Raw genomic sequence first — 21334 nt, 5'->3', positions numbered from 1 at the left:
GCACTCCAATGTGATAGAGGAGAAGAGTACCTTTCTCACAAATTCAAAAGGTTCCTAGTAGAAAAGGGGATAGAACAAATTCTTTCTAACCCGTACACCCCTCAGCAAAATGGTGTTGCTGAAAGAAAGGGCAGAACCTTGCAAAATGCGATGGAATGAATGCTGAAAGATTCACATTTATCTTTTAAGTATTGGGGAGAGGCCATATCTACTGCCTGTTATGTACAAAACAGATTGTATAACTCTGTGATTCAGGACACTCCATTCCATTTGTTTTATGGTGTGAAACCAAAGGTAAGCCATCTTAGAGTGTTTGGTAGCACTGCATGGGTTCACATTCCAAAACATCAGAGAAGGAAAGGAGGCCCCACAACAAAGAAAACCATCTTTGTTGGCTATGAACAAAGCCAAAGGAGCTACAGGTTCATAATGGGAGATAAATTGATAATTAGCAAAAGCGCTTCTTTTGCTGAACAAAACTGGGGGAGATTAAATTCTAGCTCTCCAGTTGATCTGACCACCACAAGAGAACAGCAAGGACTTGCTGATGGTGATCTTTTGCCTGATGAGGACATTAAACCAGAAAAGCAAACTGAAGATCTGTCTGATGAGACAGATGCTTCTCAGGAAAGTGATAGGAGTCAAAATTTAAGCCCTGTATTACCTCGCAGATCTCAGAGGAGTAATAAAGGCGTTCCTCCATCACGTTTTCAGGCTGAAACAGTAAAGGCTTTTCACATATTCACAGAACCTGAGTCTTTAGAACAAGTGAATGCTTTACCACCTGAGATTGCACAAAATTGGCATTCTGCCATGCAACAGGAATTAGCATCCTTGAAAGAAAATAAAACATGGAAACTGGTAAATCTACCTCCCAATGAACGCTGTCTGGGTTGTAGGTGGGTTTTCAAACTGAAAAGGGATGCTGATGGCAAAATCCAAAAATATAAAGCAAGGTTAGTTGCAAAAGGGTTCACTCAAAGGAAAGATTTAGACTTTGACAAGACTTTTGCACCAGTTACTAAAGGTGAATCAATTAGATTACTGTTAAAAGTTGCTGCACTGAAAGGAATGTCAGTTCACCACTATGACATTCAAACTGCATTTCTCTATGGTGATTTAGACCACAAATTATACATGTAGCAACCCCCTGGCTATGATAAAGGGGAGAATCTAGTCTGTGAACTGCAGAAGTCAATCTATGGGTTAAAACAAGCTGCTAGATCCTGGAATGAAAAATTAGATGAAAAACTGCAGAATTTTGGTTTTGAAAAAGGAAAAGCAGATCCATGTGTATATATGAAGAAAGACAAACAAGGCTGTATGTATCTGTGCATTTATGTTGATGATTTGCTGCTGTTCACACCAACAGAAAAACAAAGGCTTGATTTTGAAGCCTGCATGAAAAGCCGTTTCATATTAAAAAGCCTTGGAATTGTGACAAATTACCTAGGTTTGGAAATACACAGGGAGAAGGATGGTAGTTTTCTGTTAAACCAACGTAGTAAAATTCAAAAGCTCTTAGAGGATTTTAATATGCAAGACTGTAAACCAGTCTCTACTCTGATGATAACAGATTTTCAGAAAGATATAGGAGAAACTCAATTAACTGAGGCAGAAAAATATAGATCTGCAATTGGAAGTTTACTGTACATTGCAAATCATTCTCACCCAGATATCTCAAATTCTGTGGCCATTTTAAGTAGACAGGTAGAGAAGGCTACATCTACTGGAAAAGCAGCATTGAAGAGGTTAATGAGGTATTTGCAAGGAACAAAGAATTATTGCCTGAAGCTAAATGCCTCTGGAACAGAGAAATTGCAGGCTTTTGCCGATTCTGACTGGGGAGCAGATGTCAGCGACAGAAAATTCACTTCTGGGATTTTAATTCAATTTGCTGGATCTAGCTTAGGTTGGCATTCTAGAAAACAAAAACTTGTTGCTCTTTCCACTGCAGAAGCAGAGTTTTATTCTCTAACACAAACCTGTAATGAGGTTATATGGTTTAAACATTTGTTAAAAGACATAGGCATGGAAGTGAACCAGCTTATAACTGTTTATGAGGATAATCAAGCTTGCATTGCTATCGCAAAATCTGAAGCCTGCAAAAATAGAACAAAACATATAGATATTAGATATCAATATATCAAAGATATGATAAGCAAAGGAGAAATAATGTTAAAATATTGTGAATCAAAAGACATGATTGCTGATATTTTAACCAAACCTCTTGCTGTACTAAGACACAAAGAGTTAACAAAGCAAATTGGTTTGCATCTTGTTTCTGTAGTATAAAAAGGGGAGTGTTAATATATTGTTTTCTACTACAGATTGGGGTTACTATGGTAACTAATCATTTTGGCCAAGTGCAAAGGCTGAATTCTACTGTCCCCTTTTCAGGTGTTGATTTTTGCCCCTGGGGGAAAACTTGCCTGGACTTGTTTTAGTTCCAGTTCCTGTTTCTTTTCTGTGCAGGCATGTAGAGAGTCAAGCTGCTCTCACTGAGAGCCCAAGACTTTTAAATATGTTTTGCTTTCGTTTTGCTTTCTGTAAATAAATTATTTTTATAGAAATGCCTGGTGTGTGTGACTTTTCTGATCTCTCCTGGGCCAAAGGCTTTCCCAGCAATAAACCAATAAATTTTGCCTGATGTAGAAATATTAGAACCAGAAATACCAGAAAATTAAAAAAAAATGTGGATTATAAGACAGGGAAGACAACTAAAATGGAAACACAAATGACAAGCCAAGAGAATGACCTGGATAAGGACTTTTTATTGGATTTACAAAAGAGGTTTGCTAAAGTCTTGAAGAAGCTTTTGAGATGGGAAAAAGAAAAATTGAAGAGATCAAATCCTATGACAACATCTGAATGAATTAAAGATCAAGATTGTTAGAAGTAAAAGGAAGGAATATAAAGTTGGTTTGTCTGACCAAGGTTAAAATAAGACATATTTCTATAAAGCTTTGGTAATACTTTATACAGATTTTTTTACTGAGATCAGGACTGAAAAATTGATGATTTATGGATTTGCATATGGATAAGGGATGGGTTATGGGAGGAAGAAATATTTGTAACCTTATAGGAGGTGAAGAGTAATTTGTTTATACTTGTGTTAAAGATTGGAAGTCATATATATATTTAAAGAGGTGACTTCCAATCTTCATCAAATATATTTGCATGTATATATTTTCTTACTTTCTTACTTTTTCCTTTTTCTTTCCTTGCACAGTTAATCTTTCTCTCTCTCTTTGTCTCTCTGAGTTTAGTTTGTATTTGTTTTTACTATTGTAATCAAAATTTTCAATAAAAATTATTTTTAAAAAAGCAATAGTGTTTGTAAATTAAATTAATTTAAATGTGTACAAACATCAACAGGCTAACCCTGCCAAACACTGTACAAAAATTAAGGTCCCCTGGGCCCTCTCTATAAAGTATCACTTAAATACTCAGACAAAACATTAGAGAGAAAAGAAAAGAAAAAGATGCAAGGAGGTCTAGGATAAATAATGGACTTTTAGAAATGAGCATAGGAAAGCAAAGGAATATAAAAAGATCAGCCAGAAAAACATTTCAATCAATAGAGAACAGAAAAGAAAAAGAAACACAGATAAGAACAAAAGCAATAACCTTAAGAGAGGCCCTTGTAAGTAAAAGACACAGATCTACGTAGAAAAAATATATAGCATATATAAGACTCCAGAGATGTTTTAAAGTAAACAGGGAGTGATACAGAGTCAGTTAAATTTTTGGCAATGTCATTAAAAAAGAAAGAATTAAGATCTAGATAAAATATAGAAATGAATCCACTCATTTCTACAGAATTATAACTAATCCACAACATCTTCTAAATTACCTACAACACTTACAATTTAAGAGCTTTGACTGAATTACGGTGTTCCTTTAAAATAATAAAAGTACAGAATGAACATTACAAGAGTGGACTTTTAAAAATCTTTCATTAACAATACTAGAACAAAATATTTCAACTGATCAGTAGGTCACAACGTGAAGTACCTGGAGCTGAAGTTTTGTGAAGGTACATCTGAACCAAGTTATTTATGCACAGAGCACAATATTGTACCTTACCTTACCTTAGTTCACACATGCTTGATGCTGTCATAGGCATATAATGAGAATGTCCAACTTTAGTAACTTCTACTCAGGGCTTCTGCACAACTATTGTAACTAATAAGTTTACTGTTTTACTCAGTCTAAATACCTTTAAGAAGTTTTGCAGTGCATCTTGGACAGTGGCTACGGGAGGTTCTTCATATAAAGCAGAAGCAGTTTTCCTTTCCAGCCATCCCAAATGAGCAACCTGCAGAAAAACAATTAAGCAAACTTCATATAACTTGGCAAGCAACCTGGCTCACTTCTATTTAGCCAGCGTCCTCTGTGCATGGTACAGGCACATGCATTATTGTAACCAAATATGTAAATGAAGAGGTTCCACATGGAGAGCAAAGAACAAGATGTCCACGTTTTTTCACCCTAAAAAATCCTAAAGGTGGTTGCAAGTTTGTTTGGAGGTGCGCCTGCACACTTAACAAGCTTCTGTTTGAATATCCACGTCATGTATTTCCCCAAGTGCACAGAAGTAGATATCTAGGGCTCAACAATCAATGAGAACTGCCACTTGTGTAGGGATGGATTAGGCCAGTACCTCCTCCCCCTAATGGTCCTTGGTTCAAGAGGCTAAATATCAGTGAGGTCAAGACCCCTCTTCCCCCTCTACTATTCATATAGCAACAGTGTAGGGAATATATGCTTATTATACACTACCTGATATCTGTTTTGTAATCCAACACTGCCAAACCAAACTGTAACCAAGTTTGACACGGCCAAAAAGGGAGAGGGGAGGATTGTTGCCCAATGCATTGGAGCAAACAACAACATAATCCTCCCACAACAAGCCATACGGAGAATACTTCCTTTCAATCAATGTTAAAATCATACTGAAATGTTTGCTTTTTATAAGCATGTTCAGAACTGAGAATGACAGTAGTGACTTCCATTTTTTATTCCTTTGAACAATAGAAAGCAGATGATATGCATTTATGTAATAGCTGCCATAGTAAAGTAAAACATATGTAAAGGATTTTACAAATACACTGCATGCAAGAGCCCTGGAGTGCTCCGTAAGATCCATAATCACATCCATATGTCCTCAAAAGACAGGAGACGGTTGTTTTTATGGAGCATGAGAAAAGTGAAAGTGTAAGGCCACAAACAGTATTTTTTTCTTGATTTATGTCCCCGTCCCGCAAAACACTTAAGTTTGAAACTGTCTAGGACTTCAGATTTCTCATAGCTTGCAAAATTTGCTGTCAACAAATATTGTTTTGCTCTTTTTGCATTTAATTAGCAAGAAAGAAAGAGAAAAACAAGTAATCAATCATGAAGAAACATTGCTGATTCAGAATTAAACATAATACATAGGAATAAAAAGTAATACAAAACCATCCACAGAAGCAAAAAAACAATTCTATTTCAAATTTCACAAACATGTTCTTAAACTTTCAAAAAGATCTCTTAAACGTTGCAAATAACAGTTACTAAAATGTATATTTGAGGTAACTGCTTATGGCCTACATCAGTTTCAACACTGACTCACAATACAAATATTTTACTATACCATACTTACAATTCATATAAATATTGGTTTAAAACAGGGGAGGAGTGGGCCATTTCATTATATATCTCAACAGTCATCTGATATATCTGACTTTCATCTAACTATTTGCAAAATTGATACTGTATTAGACACTTTGGGTAATATGTTTATTAGCATATAAGTATATTTTATTTATTTTTATGTAGATTTGTGCTTTGTTCCAGAATATGCATTTTACAATTTTGTTCTTAAACTTTGTAAGTCAGCAGTTTTTAAACTTCTCATCCATCATTACTGAGGGAAACATGTTTTGTCAACAATCAGATTCTACTTAAAATGTTTTAGTAGCTTAGATGTTTTTGGAACCCCTGAATGTTCACAGATTATGAGATAAGTGTGTATTAACATATTAGCATCATGAAGCACTGAACCTTTATACTGCACTACATTGCAAAGACTGCAGTTTAACTTTTCTTAAACTGTTGGTTATGTTGCATCACGTCAGTCTTGCACCACATGGCCAATTACAAAATACAGGATAAAAATAAAGGCACTTCGTGACAGATTTTCCTTTATATGCCAAAACTATGTTGCATATTTTGTGACATCAAACATACTATCAATGCAAATCTACCCATCCACAGCATGGCAAATTCATGTAACTGAATCACTCAACAAAGCTGAGTATTTTTGTGACAATTCAATCAGTAGTTAACAATCGCATTACCAATTCCAGAAAATTAAAAACAAAAATTCCCCAAGGCATTCAACAGATCTATTTTATTTCCCTGCATATAGGCAAAATTATTTATTAAGATGGCTGTGGATTTAAAAAAAAATGATGAAAATCATCTACCTGGTAACACCACCGACCTAGGAGATAGTAAGATTTGGGATCATCTGGTTTCAGAGCGATGGCTTCATCTATATGTTTCTAAAAAAAAACACCCGCACAGGCAAAAGAGTTGTTTCATTTGCATTTAACTAGCAAATAACTTTCAAAAGGCTGCAATTCAATACAGGCGCTCAAGAATTTCATGCAGGAGTAATTATTTAAATTAAAGCAATTGATCTAGCAAACATAGTAATACAGCACTTGCTAATACCCTAGTCTACACTGAAAGATATATGGAATACAAACACTCTTCTCGATTGCCTTAACGTGTGTCTTATAATCCCTTAGAGAAAGGAAGGCATTTTCAGACTTCCGGGGAAGAAATGACAGACTGAAGACGGCTCTGGGAAAAGCGGAGCTGACAGCTGCAGCAGAATGAAGAGCCAGCAAGTAGAATGGTTCTCTGATCATTCCTCTCCAGACAAGGAGTGCTCCAAATGGCTGCCCCTTGCGGGGAGACCACAAGATACTGGTCTCCGGCAGTTCAGAGCTCTGAGAGATGAGGGATCAGCCATCTTGCTCAAACTGCGGTCGGCACCTTTGAAAGGACACCAAGTTCACATACTTCCTTTTCCAATCACTTTTGGAACTTGCTTGTTAACTGCTTTTCAGCTATTAGAAGAATATTAAGAGAAGGTGGTAAGTTACTAAAATTGTCTATACTTGTTGTGATGAAGGTGGGAAGACATTTCTTTATAAATTTCTTTCCATTTTCTTTACTATCTTATTTTTTCTTTCTTTTCTATTTCTCTATTTTTTCATTTTTTTCTTTCTTTTCTGCACCTTCTACACTTTCTTTTTATTCTTCTATTTTTTCAGTTTGTATTAGTTTTTACTGTTTTAATTATAATCTTTAATAAAATTACTATAAAAAAGGAAGGTATTTTCTCTTGCATGGCCAGTTAAGCTTTTAAAATTCCTCCTAGTCCAATATATAGAGAGAACAGATGGAAGCTACTTCTTCTTCCATGATTTCACAACACTAAAGAGTTTTATGAAACAAATGACATGCAAGGAAACAACTGTACGGACAACTCAATGAAAGAGGCCCATTCTATTGTCTTGCCTACAGTTGTCTGATTCACATATATACAACTGTCACAAATGTGTATATATGGGGCAAAGACAGGAAGAAGGGATGTCAGAGTTTTCTGGTGTAAAATATTGACTAAACATGTCAATCAAAATCACCACATACATTAATTTCTCAAGTAAAACATGGTTATAATTAATCAGCAATATTTGCAACTCATTCTTATTCCACCACTGGTGTCTTTCCTACAAGGCCCCCCAGCTTTGGTCAAGATGTATCTTGACTTTCTCCCCTGCAATAAAAAGTCCTTTGAATCATATTAAAGGCAGTCCTACTTACCTTAAAGACATGCCCTGCCTGAATGCGCTTTTGTATGCTGTCATGTTCTGAATACTGACCACACAGAATAGCATACCTAGAAGTTATAACAAACCTCATTGTTAATACAACATACACAGTTATGGTTTTCCATTTATTTTTCTGGTATAGAGGTCAAGTACTTAATCTAAACCTAATATCCTTTCCACAGAAACAGATGCATCCTATCATTCTGATGGATGGATACCAGCCACTGAAATATAGTGTTACTACAATTTCTTTGTTTAGTAAAAATAATATAGCAGAAAGCGGACAGAAGTAGTTATATTAAAGACAATCTTCAATGTTTTATTTTGTCATCATAATTTCTTTTATATGAAGAAAAAAAACTCTAGATCCTCTACAAACACAGATAAATTTGGTCAATGTGACTGAGGAAACATAAATAAGATAGGGGGACAATTGGTTCAACAAGGTAGGTCAATAACACTCGGTTCAAAGTTTTAAGGCTCTTAAAGATAAAGTTCACAAATGCGATGAGTTATTCCTGGAAGGCCAAAGACAAGCTGCATATTGCTAAATGGAATAATGAGCGCAGTGGGAAAGAAAAATTGTGCAGGGGGAGTACCAGAACAGATACTCTGAATCTCATTCAGCAATCAGTCTCAGCATTAACCATAATTCCTTTGGTAGCTGGATCAGATGAAAAAAATCTTCGCTCTTAATACTAACCTAACTAACCCCTTACTAAATGGTGCAGAAAACTAAAACTGAGAACAAAAGGTCTGAAAGTTCAAGAAATCATGTTAGATTTTAGGCCCTCTGCAGGAACTCTAATATTATTATTAAGCTGATATAATGAACAATAGAACAATATTGAAACTTAGTATGACCACTAAAATGCAGCTTTTTACTAGGCTGTTTAGAAAAGGGAATGCCAGGTAAACCCTACATGAATTCTTATCACCTCCAAAACATTACCATCACACTTGCTATGAACCCAGAGACAAGGAAAAGTCTATTCTCAGTAATAACAGTCTAATAAAGTCAGCCATGTATGTTCCAGTCTTCAAGGGTTTTACTTCAACAGTTTCTTCATCAGGGAAAAGAGATGGTAACATGCATCCTATCTAGGATTTAAGGAACTGAAACACTTCAATTTGTGATAGAAAAATCCAGAGATGATTCTTCAAAACCTCCTGCCTTTACTACATCTGAAAATTGGTTTGCACCAATTGACTTACAGGATGCCTGTTCTCACATTAGAAAAGTTACAACACAGGAAATATCTACCTTTCAGTAGAAGTACTTTTCTTTAGCTTCTCTGTTATGCTAACATTTTTCTCAAGAGGCACTTTGATTACTTATCTCTGACTTCTCATTAAATATACCTGTCATAGACAATTGTTGCTCTTTCTAATCCATCTTTCACAACAGATCCAAAGAACCTTCATCTGTTCCATCTCTTAGGCTTTGGATCAACCTGAGATGTCTCATTTGCATTCTACCCTATCTTTTCCCTTCATAGGAGCAATTCCAGATTCACACTGACCAAAGACATTCCTCCTCTGGAAAAATGCTAAGAGCCTTCCCCAGCTGGCTCAATACATACAGTGACTAGTGGATGTCAGGCATTATGGCAACTTCTATTTCAGGATCGAGTTCATAAAACTTTAGTGAGAACTTTTCAGTATTTGTCTGTTCTCAGTTAACTCCCACAGTCGTCATCTGAAAAGCTGGCTTTGTCGTGTATGCAGCTTGCATTTCACTCTGCTGTAGGGCTGAATCTTCTCAGAAGACTCACAACTGACATCTCCATCATGATTGGATTACCCACTGTAAAAACTTTCAAATCAATGAGTATTGGTGTTACGTGTGTGCTCTTATCACATTAGCTATCTAGAATTCTTAGTGTTCTTAAAGACTGTACAAAATTCAGTCCTGTATTTTGGAACTAGATGGTGTCCAGGCTTAAACAAAGACCATGCTGAGATGAGGAGATTGTCTCTAGTGTTTATTAACTGCTACAGTAGACAGAAAATCCTACCAAACTGAAGGAGCGTGGGAAAACCCAGACAGATAAACCCCAAAACTCAAGGTGGGTCTGCTCTGAGTTTCTTTGAAGGACAGTTCAAAGCCTCTAAACTACGCATGCGTTTTCCCCCCTGGATAGGGGCCCCCTCCTGCTCACCATCATAACAGTAACCTTGAAAAAACCCTTTGGGGGGAGATGGGCGGTGATAAAAATTTGATAAATAAATAAAAATAAAAATTAATAAATATACAAGTATTATTACCTAGGCAAAGGGGGCTGAAACATTTGCTAAATCCTGGGAAACAAGATAATATTCAGAAGTGGCTCAGGCAAACAACTGATTCAGAGGAGTATAAGAAGGAGGGGAAATAGAGCACAATCAGACTTGCAAGGTTCTGTTATTATAGCCAATCTCCAAGTGTAGTTCTGGTCTTCCTATGGAGCTATTTTCTGGTCTGGTCTACCTACTGGGGGTGTCAACAGTGGTTCAGTACTGGCAGTTTTGAGAAATAGTTACTGCCTCAAGGCTACAATTTTGGATGTATTTAGGAGTAAGCCCCATGAAACTCAGTCAGGTTCATGCATAGGATGAGGCTGTGGCGCCTGCCTGCCTGCCTGCCTGCCTGCCTGCCTGCCTGCCTGCCTGCCTGCCTGCCTGCCTGCCTGCCTGCCTGCCTGCCTGCCTGCCTGCCTGCCTGCCTGCCTGCCTGCCTGCCTGCCTGCCTGCCTGCCTGCCTGCCTGCCTGCCTGCCTGCCTGCCTGCCTGCCTGCCTGCCTGCCTGCCTGCCTGCCTGCCTGCCTGCCTGCCTGCCTGCCTGCCTGCCTGCCTGCCTGCCTGCCTGCCTGCCTGCCTGCCTGCCTGCCTGCCTGCCTGCCTGCCTGCCTGCCTGCCTGCCTGCCTGCCTGCCTGCCTGCCTGCCTGCCTGCCTGCCTGCCTGCCTGCCTGCCTGCCTGCCTGCCTGCCTGCCTGCCTGCCTGCCTGCCTGCCTGCCTGCCTGCCTGCCTGCCTGCCTGCCTGCCTGCCTGCCTGCCTGCCTGCCTGCCTGCCTGCCTGCCTGCCTGCCTGCCTGCCTGCCTGCCTGCCTGCCTGCCTGCCTGCCTGCCTGCCTGCCTGCCTGCCTGCCTGCCTGCCTGCCTGCCTGCCTGCCTGCCTGCCTGCCTGCCTGCCTGCCTGCCTGCCTGCCTGCCTGCCTGCCTGCCTGCCTGCCTGCCTGCCTGCCTGCCTGCCTGCCTGCCTGCCTGCCTGCCTGCCTGCCTGCCTGCCTGCCTGCCTGCCTGCCTGCCTGCCTGCCTGCCTGCCTGCCTGCCTGCCTGCCTGCCTGCCTGCCTGCCTGCCTGCCTGCCTGCCTGCCTGCCTGCCTGCCTGCCTGCCTGCCTGCCTGCCTGCCTGCCTGCCTGCCTGCCTGCCTGCCTGCCTGCCTGCCTGCCTGCCTGCCTGCCTGCCTGCCTGCCTGCCTGCCTGCCTGCCTGCCTGCCTGCCTGCCTGCCTGCCTGCCTGCCTGCCTGCCTGCCTGCCTGCCTGCCTGCCTGCCTGCCTGCCTGCCTGCCTGCCTGCCTGCCTGCCTGCCTGCCTGCCTGCCTGCCTGCCTGCCTGCCTGCCTGCCTGCCTGCCTGCCTGCCTGCCTGCCTGCCTGCCTGCCTGCCTGCCTGCCTGCCTGCCTGCCTGCCTGCCTGCCTGCCTGCCTGCCTGCCTGCCTGCCTGCCTGCCTGCCTGCCTGCCTGCCTGCCTGCCTGCCTGCCTGCCTGCCTGCCTGCCTGCCTGCCTGCCTGCCTGCCTGCCTGCCTGCCTGCCTGCCTGCCTGCCTGCCTGCCTGCCTGCCTGCCTGCCTGCCTGCCTGCCTGCCTGCCTGCCTGCCTGCCTGCCTGCCTGCCTGCCTGCCTGCCTGCCTGCCTGCCTGCCTGCCTGCCTGCCTGCCTGCCTGCCTGCCTGCCTGCCTGCCTGCCTGCCTGCCTGCCTGCCTGCCTGCCTGCCTGCCTGCCTGCCTGCCTGCCTGCCTGCCTGCCTGCCTGCCTGCCTGCCTGCCTGCCTGCCTGCCTGCCTGCCTGCCTGCCTGCCTGCCTGCCTGCCTGCCTGCCTGCCTGCCTGCCTGCCTGCCTGCCTGCCTGCCTGCCTGCCTGCCTGCCTGCCTGCCTGCCTGCCTGCCTGCCTGCCTGCCTGCCTGCCTGCCTGCCTGCCTGCCTGCCTGCCTGCCTGCCTGCCTGCCTGCCTGCCTGCCTGCCTGCCTGCCTGCCTGCCTGCCTGCCTGCCTGCCTGCCTGCCTGCCTGCCTGCCTGCCTGCCTGCCTGCCTGCCTGCCTGCCTGCCTGCCTGCCTGCCTGCCTGCCTGCCTGCCTGCCTGCCTGCCTGCCTGCCTGCCTGCCTGCCTGCCTGCCTGCCTGCCTGCCTGCCTGCCTGCCTGCCTGCCTGCCTGCCTGCCTGCCTGCCTGCCTTCCTTCCTTCCTTCCTTCCTTCCTTCCTTCCTTCCTTCCTGTTTAAGATACCAGGCCAAGCCAGGAAATCAGGAAGTGTCAAACAAAGTAAAACTCACACTCTGCATAGCAACAGTAAGGAATGTCTCAGACAACAAACTGAATCAGCCTCATGGGCTGACAAATTCAATACCACACATTCTCCCACTGGTTCAGATAAAATTTCACTTCTTGAGAAATAAACTGGAAAGATATTTAGAGTTTCATTTGTCTTGCCTCTCTCTTCTCCCCTGCTGCTATCCCACAACATAAGACTGATGGTTCAGATCTTGGAGCAATGCCGTGTGTCTCCAAAGTGAACAGATTCTCATGAACTTTGGCCAGCTGAAAAAACAGAATCAGTCACCTAGGACTGTAAGGAGATACATAGATTTGTCTACATCAGACCTCATGGTGAACTATATATCTTGCTTGCTTTAAAAAAAACCCAGAATATTTACATCCCATTATTTTAGCCAACAGGTAGCTAACCATGTAAAAATATTTAAAATAAAACAAAATGTTAAATTATAAAACAAGTTAAAACTGTAGAAGTTCTTATTATAGCCAGACTATTTAAATGTAGAATCAGCAACCCTAAACCAATAAAACATAAGACAATTAAAACAATACAACATAAAAGGTCATGAACAAACATATCTGATCTTATCTGGCCGCTTCTAAGAGCCAGAAATATATTAATTATGAGGGTATTCTGAACCCAAGTGACCAGTTTTTAGTTTCTATTTTTATTCATTACCCATCTGAAGAACTCTCAAAAATGCACCAAAAGATAATACTTGTCCAATGTGCTTTGAGTACTATAAATCATTCTCTGGAGTAACTGGGTCAGTACACAGAGAAACCAAATCAGATGTTATGTCACTTTTGGACTACAAGTCATACTTTATACGATTTTGAGGTCTCCTCCCTTTTTGTTCCTATATTTATTATCTTATTTTTTTTATTTTTCCCAGAAAATGTGGTGCTTGAAGAATTGTCAACTGAAAGCTATGGAAGGTGCACCCTCAGAAGTTTAGTCCCCACTCTTTCCATTTGTGATTCAGCCAGATTTCTAGAGTTGGAATGATAATAGTTGAGTTGTTTTCATTGATTTTCAAAATTGGTTAATATTTTATTTCAGACTGTTAACCATCTTGAGAGCCCCGTGGATAGAAAGATAGTTATAAACTGGGTTTCTGCAAGAGTTCCCTTCTTGGAACATAAAGAACATTCTGGTTTAAAATAAGCTAGGATTTTCATAGGAAAGCCAGTGCTGAGGGAGAGGGTGGAGCATGATGACTTATCACTTGCTTCTGGCTTCAGAAGCTCATAACTCTACACCCACAGCAGACCACAGAATGACTAAACTGATGAAATTCTAACATTTGTTAGAGAAGACCTATTTCTTTTAAATTCTTTGCAAATACATCACAGTAGGCTTTTGATAGTTGAAGATCAACTATGAGACAAAGTCTGAAAATCTCAGCAGATCAACCCACTATATAAAAATAGCAGAAGAAGCACTGAAAAAACTTCACAAAATATCCAGAAGAGGAACACACTCAGGCTCAAAAAATCTCGGAAGTTCTAATTTCAGAGCCGTAAAGCATCCCCCTGGAAGTTCAGACCACCCCAATGCTGAAAATCTTTAGACCAGTGTTTCTCAACCTTGGCAACTTTAAGATGTGTGGACTTCAACTCCCAGAATTCCCCAGCCAGAATTGCTTTAGACAATCTTTAAAAACCTGTTTTTCCACCAAGCTCTCAGATAAACTGGTGGTATAACCATTTGGTATGTAGTGTTTATCTGGGCTATGGTATGTTGTTTCCTTTCTTATGTATAGCTTAATTTTTAAGTTTAGTGTCTCTCTTGTCTGCTTATCATATTGGTTTTTAATTATATGCCACCCAAGGACTATGTTGTGTTCAGCTGTCTTATAAATCAATCAATCAATCAATCAACCAAATAAATAAATAAAATCATTACATCCCACCTTGAGTACTGTGCCCAATTCTGGATACCATATTTTAAGGACATGGACAAACAGGAAGAGAAACAGACAGGCACAATGAAGAAGAATTAGGAATATTTAGCCCTGAAAAGAAAAGCTTAAAGGGAATAAGATAGCTTTCTTGAAGTATGTGAAAGAATGTCCTACGTAGGAAGGCCAAGACCTGTTCTCTATCTTCCTAGAAAGCAGGGGACAGTATACTGGATGTTGCAAAAAATATTTCCAATAGTAAGAGCAGTTTGTTAGTACAGATAGTCCTTGCTTAACGACCATTCATTTAGCAATGGTTCGGACTTACAAAAAGCTAAAACCCGACTTACGACTAGCCCTTGCACTTATGACTGTTGCAGTGTCCCTGTGATCATGTGATTGTGATTCAGGCGCTTGTCAACCAGTTTGCATTTATAACCATCGCAGCTTCCCGCAATCACATGATCGCTATTTTTGACCTTTGCAGCTGCCTTCCAGCAAACATAATGAATGGGGAACTGCATGATTTGTTTAACGAACGCATGGTCTGCTTAACAACCATGTGATTCACTTAATGGCCATTACAGAAATAGTTATAAAATTGGATTGATTTGTTTAACAACTGTGTCACTTAGCGACCAAAATTCCAGTCCCTACTATGGTTGTTAAGCAAGGACTACCTGTATATCCAATTACCCAGAGAGGTGTGGGCTTCCTTGCACCATGTGTTCAAGAACATGATGGACAACTATTGTGTGTGGATTTTTTATTTGGATTCTGAAGTAAGTTGGATTAAATGGCCCCTTCCATCATCATCATCTCATGAAGAAGATAAATTTAATTTGCTATGCAGTTCCGAATATGAAAACACTGTTTCAGATCAAGTTTTTGTGATGGTCAAGTTATTCTAAAATAATGTTAACTGTAAGCCAAAAAATACATTTTAAATTCAGTTCACAAAAAAATAAAGACACTATTTAGAAGCAATTCAGCTCTAGAAGGCTTAAAGTGCTGCAGAGTTTCTAATTAAACATCTCTGTCCTTCTAAAGTAATACGTCCCCTATGACAGAACTCCATTTAGTTTGAAGGCCAGCTCACTCTTTTTGTAATGCAGACAGTTTTGTAAGATTTCAGTAAATATTTTTAAAATGATATGAATAAACTGCTGTTGCTACATCTGTACCCTCTTCCCTCAAGAGATTACTAAAATCCCCTAATGTTCTAGCTGTACTTCCAGCTTTTCTTAAAACATCAAATTCTGAAGCCAAAACAAATATGCAATCTCCCATCTTGGTTTTTAATTCAGACAGTAAGATTTTAAAGAATGCAGAGGCTACAGACATCCTAATATAGAAAGGGAATTCAATGTTTTTTTTTCTTTTGCTAGCTTTGAGAATTTGCATATTGGCAATTCAGCAAATTAGGCAATTCCAGTGCATTTCAGAATTGTCCCAGTTTTTGACCCTTCTTGCAGGTTTCTCTTTCTGAACTACAGTACATGATTAAACATTAGAACTAATTCAGTATCTTACATAAAAATCAGCCACCGAACTTGTTTGAAGATACATTGCTCATGTGCTCTGTTGCACAAAAAAGAGTATAGAAATAATATTTAATACAGATAGTCCTCGTTCAGTGACCACAATTGGGACCGGCAATTCAGCTGCTAAGTGATCCAGTCACTAAGTGGAAAACCACATGGCTGCAACTGTGCCTACTATTTTACTTCAGCTTTTCTTTTCCCCACTCCTCCACCCTTTGGAATGCTCACTCCAGCGCTGGGATAATTAGCAAGAAGGCAATTAATGTTTGAATTTACATTGATTGGAGAGGAAGGGATTACAAGAGAGTAAGCAGGCATACAATGGGGAATACACATTGAAAGGAATGTGCGGTACTGAGCCTCAAGCCACTTAGGAGGTAAACAAAAGCAGAAGGTCTGAAAGTGATTAAAGTCATGCCAGTTACAGGCAGCAGCTGGGCACCAACTAATAAAGGTCACAGAGCTGAGCTTGTTAATTTGCAATTAGCGCCTTTTGGGGGAAGCGCTGCACTGCAGAGAACAGCAGCTCAGGAAGAGATTGTTTGTTTAAGCAATCTCCCTGCTCTGGGGGGTGGGGGGAGAAAAGGGTCAGGCACAGGACAACATGTACTGACTGACTGTAATGGCAAACACATGACTGAGAGAGAGATGCTGCAAAGGTCATAAATGTGAGCATTGTTCGCAAAGTTACTTTTTCATCACCATCGCTAACTTCAAACGGTCACTGCCTGAAGCAGTCACTAAGCGAGGTCTACCAGTACTTCATGATCTATGAAGTTCTGCCTCTCCTGCTGCTGTTCTATTCCTGAAGCATATAGCCTAAGACCCCAGGACCATTGGACCCCCAAAAGCCTAGTGTGCAACCCTAAAGCCTCTAAAATTTTCTGCCAAAGTATATATTTGGAGGAGAGGGGTGGTAATATAAATCTAATAAATAAATAAATATTTAATACAAGTGTGGAATAGTTATATTTGCAATATTAAAATAATTCAATTTTGATTTCATTTAATTAAAATTAGTTTAGCTTCTGTCCTGCCTTCACCTAATTTTCAGTGCAGCCCCCAGCATGTCTTTCAAAAGACAAATGTGATCCTCTGGAGAAAATTCTTGTACACTTCTGCTCCAGACTTTCCTTTCCTTTAGAAGTGTACGGAGCCCTCTGAATAGAAATGATAGTACAATAAAAACTGTCCTGCACAGTACGGAGAAGATGTCTTCAGATCACAGTGTTGCCAATCTTTAACTTTTAAAAATAAGTTTGACTACACCTGAGAGTTGATTGGTGAGATCTAGAAAGAGTCCAATTCTTTCCCTATAATTCCTGCCCAGCAGAAAAGGCAGAATGGATGTCCATATGGGACAGACCCTATGGCAGCTTCTTACCTCACACATTTTGATGGCCAGAATACAGGAGTTAAGAGCTGTGCATTAGCACTGTTTGCTATGCCATGCTAATTGCTGCAGAATTCATCTATAATGCGTTTTATATCTTGCATTTTACAAAAAATAACTACTTTCTGAAACTCTGGCAGCCAAGTAGTCCAATATATACTTCTGCTAATAGAGTTCACCTCCTTTCATCCATCTGAGCACTTCTAACCCAGTAACTTTAATATCGTTTAGAACTCAAAGCATCTTACCCCAATTATGTAACCTTAGTAGAATGTAAAAATCAGCTGGACTGCAACAGAATTTTATTTTTGCTGGAAAAGAGTTAATTATTACCACTTCCATAATAGTTTTTATAGCCAATCAGAGCAATAGAATTGTTTTTCTATGCTAAGAGATGTAAAATAATTTAGACATACATACTAAAATTCTTTTATATTTATTAGGATAGAGCAGTAAATGAACTGAGGAGAATTCAAGAGAGATTGATGCCAACTGCGTTTCAGAATCAAAGGACAGCCATCACTCACTAACAGCGATGGGTGGATGGATAGACATTCATATAGACAGATAGAATAATCCTCCTGGATAAATTTTCGGAGACTGTTTGTTGATAGCGATCGAGAGCTAAGGGTGGGGGAGGAAAACACTGATGTGTTGATTACAGGTAGCCCTTGTCTTATGACAGCAATTGGGACCAGAGGCAACTTCCTGCTGGCTTCCTATAGCCAAAGTCAGGGGGAAGCCAGCAGGAAGTTGCAAGTCCCAGACCAGCAGGCAGGTCAGCAGCTGCTGACGGGTGGGGGAGGGAGCAAGCGGGTGCGGGGGAGGCACAGGGAAGGTCAGAGAGGGTGTGCAAGGGTGTGAGGATGTGTGTGAGAGGTACAGTGTGGGTTAGGGAGGGTGCGCAGGGGTGCATGTGAGAGGCGCAGCATAGGTTGGCGAGGGTTGGCGAGAGGTGCAAATTGGGGAGGGTGTGCAAGTGGCTGGTGCGGCACGAGCACAGAGGGGTTGGGGGAGGGTGCACGGGTGGGGAAACTTACCCCAGGGATTTGTGACTTTCTCTGCTGGCTTCTCCACTGACTTTCTGGGGAAGTTGGAAGGGAAGGTTGTAAATGGCGATCACGGGGCACTGCAACTGGTCTAAGTGCAAACCAATTGCCAAGTGCCCAGAGTGCGATCACGTGACTATGGGGGTGCTGGCCAGAACTCTGAGGACCGGTCATAACCACCATTCATTCAGCGGTGTCATAATTTCAAATGGTTGCTGAATGAATGGTTGTAGGTAGAGGACTACCTGTAATAATAACCAGTACTGTCAGTGAACTCAAAGACTCTTCTGCCAAATGAACAAATATTCACAGGAGGAGAATAATTTAATCTTGCGTAATTTAGAATTCAGTAACTCTTGATCTGGGCTGCATTCCTGACAAAGTGTTTTTTTTTCCTAAATGTGGTATAATATAGACATATAAGACGCAAAATAGTTTTTCTCTTTTCCCTTATCTATATAAAGTAAATAACTACATACCATTGGTGACACTCAGCACTTTGATCTCCTAACTGCAAAGCCACTTCAGCCTCTTCTTTGCCTGTAATATAACCCAACTTTTTAATCTTTGTCAAATGGAAATTTAACATCGTATAAAATCTTACACATTCATTAACTCAAAAAACAACTACCTAATGCTGAACTGTCACATAAAATGCCTAAAAAATCTGTATGCTTTGCAGCTTGCTACTTCAGCAAATACTACCCATAAGGATTTAGCTGTCATTCTTCCAGAGCACAAAGCAAAGCTGTAAGATTCCTGCTGCTTTCTATTAAAGTCAGACTCTGGTTCCAAACCTCACTTTCAACATATATAAAACTATTTCTTATTAGGGCAACGTTAGATGGCTTTCAGCCTATAACTAGATTTATAACTAAAGATACACAATACATACAATCACATTCAAGAGAGAATATTCAGTGTAGGCAAAATTCAGCTTGCAGAAGAGCTGGGATTTGGATTTCAATACCAAACAGACACAATTTCTACTGTGAGAAGCAAATGGCAATGGAAATAAAAAAGAGGAGACAACATAAGAAGCAAAGGGAGTTGGATGACTATGAGATAATCATATGTTCAGAAATCTGAAAAGCAGCCTACAGCTGGGACAAGAATCAGAACTGTGAGCTAGCACACAAAGATAACTGCAGCACTTGTGAAACAATACTGTTTTCTGTTTATCGGAACTGTTTTCCATCTACCTGTTTTTAATGTATGCATTGTTTTTATAGCAACATGAATAAGCTTCAGCAAAATGTTGTTTCCAGAAAATATTTTCCAGGTTAGGCAAATAAGTGTCTGGTTGAATTTAATTGGTAAAAAAATCCACTAAAAGTGTCTTCTTACCATCACAGGCATAGGATTTCTTCTCATCTGGGTCCTCTGTGATTTCATACAAATCACTATAAGCTCGGGCCAGATGCCAAAGGAAATCCTGCTTGTCCCCATACTGTAGATAGAATGAATACTAGTTTACATGCTTGCATTTCATTTCTTCTAGATTAATGCAAGTGGCAAGTATACCATATAGCATTTTGTTTCAGGGCTAAATTATAATGCTGTGGTCTGGGTTGAAAGGTGGACTAACTAGATTTGTAAAATCAATAATTCTTTTAAAACTCTTCCATTTGTCTGAAGTGCAAAGAAATTTTAGGCTTCTTTTATGTCAGATATAAGAAAAAAGTAGTATCTTTCCTAGGACAAGCCTTAAATCTCTCTTCCCTAACTTGGCACCCTCCAGATACATGGGATTTTAACTTCTAGAATTCTGAACTGGGAAATCTGGAAACTGAAGTCCAGTTCAACTGAAAGTAGCAAATTGGGGAAGAATGCCTTAAACAGATTATAGTCTTGTGAATCAGCTTTACTTATCATCAAGTTATTAACATAGGCCAAAGACCAAACTGGCAACTGAAGATCAAACTACTGATACTGACTATATTATAAATGCTTTGCTTGTTAACAGTGGACAACCTGAGCAAAAACTAATTTTGAATTCTGAATATTTGTCTATCTGGGAAGAAAATTATGGCAGGCTGATGACCATGACCGCAGGTCCAATTTTAAACCCAGCATCTAGTTTTCAGCATTTAGCAAGGACAACCTTAGAATGGAAGTGAGAGGTTGTTTAATACAGTATCTCAGAGGAATAAGATTGGCACATTTTTAAAAATCAGAGTATGGGAACAAAAGCAAAATTTTGAAGGTAAGTTTCCTTCTCTGTAAAAAAAACTTGGGAACTATTACCCTAAGTAGTTAACTATTTTTCCTGCTTATGTTAATACAGTAAATACACTAAAAATCTGGTGCATCTTAAAGATTAACAAATATCCTTTTTGGAGATGTAACACAGGCTTGGATATATAACTCTGAAGAACAATTGTCTTTAGTGGGAAAATAAGTCTGATGACAGCTTTGCTATTGACATAGAGATGCTCAAATTTTACTTTATCAACCTTGGAATATTTACTACTAAATTATTTAATTTACAGGAAGCAAATGTAATTTGATACTCTTAAATTAGGCCAAGTCTCAGGAGTTTTGAGGATTCTAATTGCTTACAAGGAAGCAAACTAACATAGGTTAGTTTGCATTTAGATATTTGGGCTCATTTATCAGTATGATTTAGGCAAGACTTTGCGCAACTCCTCTATCCTTCTCTGCATGTTAACTCAATACACACTTATTTCAGAAAAAGCAGTTAAGAGTGAAGTTTACCACAAGTTTATTGTTAAGCAGTAGTTGGAATCCTTCTCTCTTCTCCTGGTCAGTTCCTCTGTGTAAGTGATCTGCTTGGTGTAGCAACTGAGCAAGTTCTTCTTCTGAAGCGGTATCCAAACTCAACACTGCTTCATCTTCATTGACAAGGTCCAGGGAATCTCTCCTTGCAGTTCTAACAGTTTCACAGCTGATTTCATCTTCTCCTTCATCACTCTCTTTATCAGATTCCCTATCATAATCTGATTCAGCATTGGCTGTAGTATAGCTTTAAAGAAAACACAGTATTTACACTACCAT

The 21334-nt window shown here is 40.3% G+C and overlaps 1 protein-coding gene across 3 annotated transcripts in view; it reads right to left on the bottom strand.

The window, feature by feature from the left end:
• RMDN3 (regulator of microtubule dynamics 3) overlaps positions 1–21334 on the bottom strand; it is a 43103-nt gene that overhangs the window by 12684 nt on the left and 9085 nt on the right. For all 3 annotated transcript variants that reach the window (XM_063289949.1, XM_063289947.1, XM_063289948.1), the window contains exons 5-10: positions 21035–21302; positions 19664–19766; positions 18796–18856; positions 7885–7960; positions 6474–6551; positions 4223–4321 (exon numbers count right to left, since the gene is read on the bottom strand). In XM_063289949.1, the coding sequence (XP_063146019.1) occupies positions 4223–4321; positions 6474–6551; positions 7885–7960; positions 18796–18856; positions 19664–19766; positions 21035–21302 (685 nt within the window). The remainder of the gene's footprint in view (positions 1–4222; positions 4322–6473; positions 6552–7884; positions 7961–18795; positions 18857–19663; positions 19767–21034; positions 21303–21334) is intronic.

This window comes from Candoia aspera, chromosome 1 (genome assembly GCF_035149785.1).
Source record: "Candoia aspera isolate rCanAsp1 chromosome 1, rCanAsp1.hap2, whole genome shotgun sequence".
NCBI classification, from domain to species: domain Eukaryota; kingdom Metazoa; phylum Chordata; class Lepidosauria; order Squamata; family Boidae; genus Candoia; species Candoia aspera.
The sequence above is the reverse complement of the archived record's forward strand: the minus strand, read 5'-3'. Positions and strand labels throughout refer to the sequence as shown.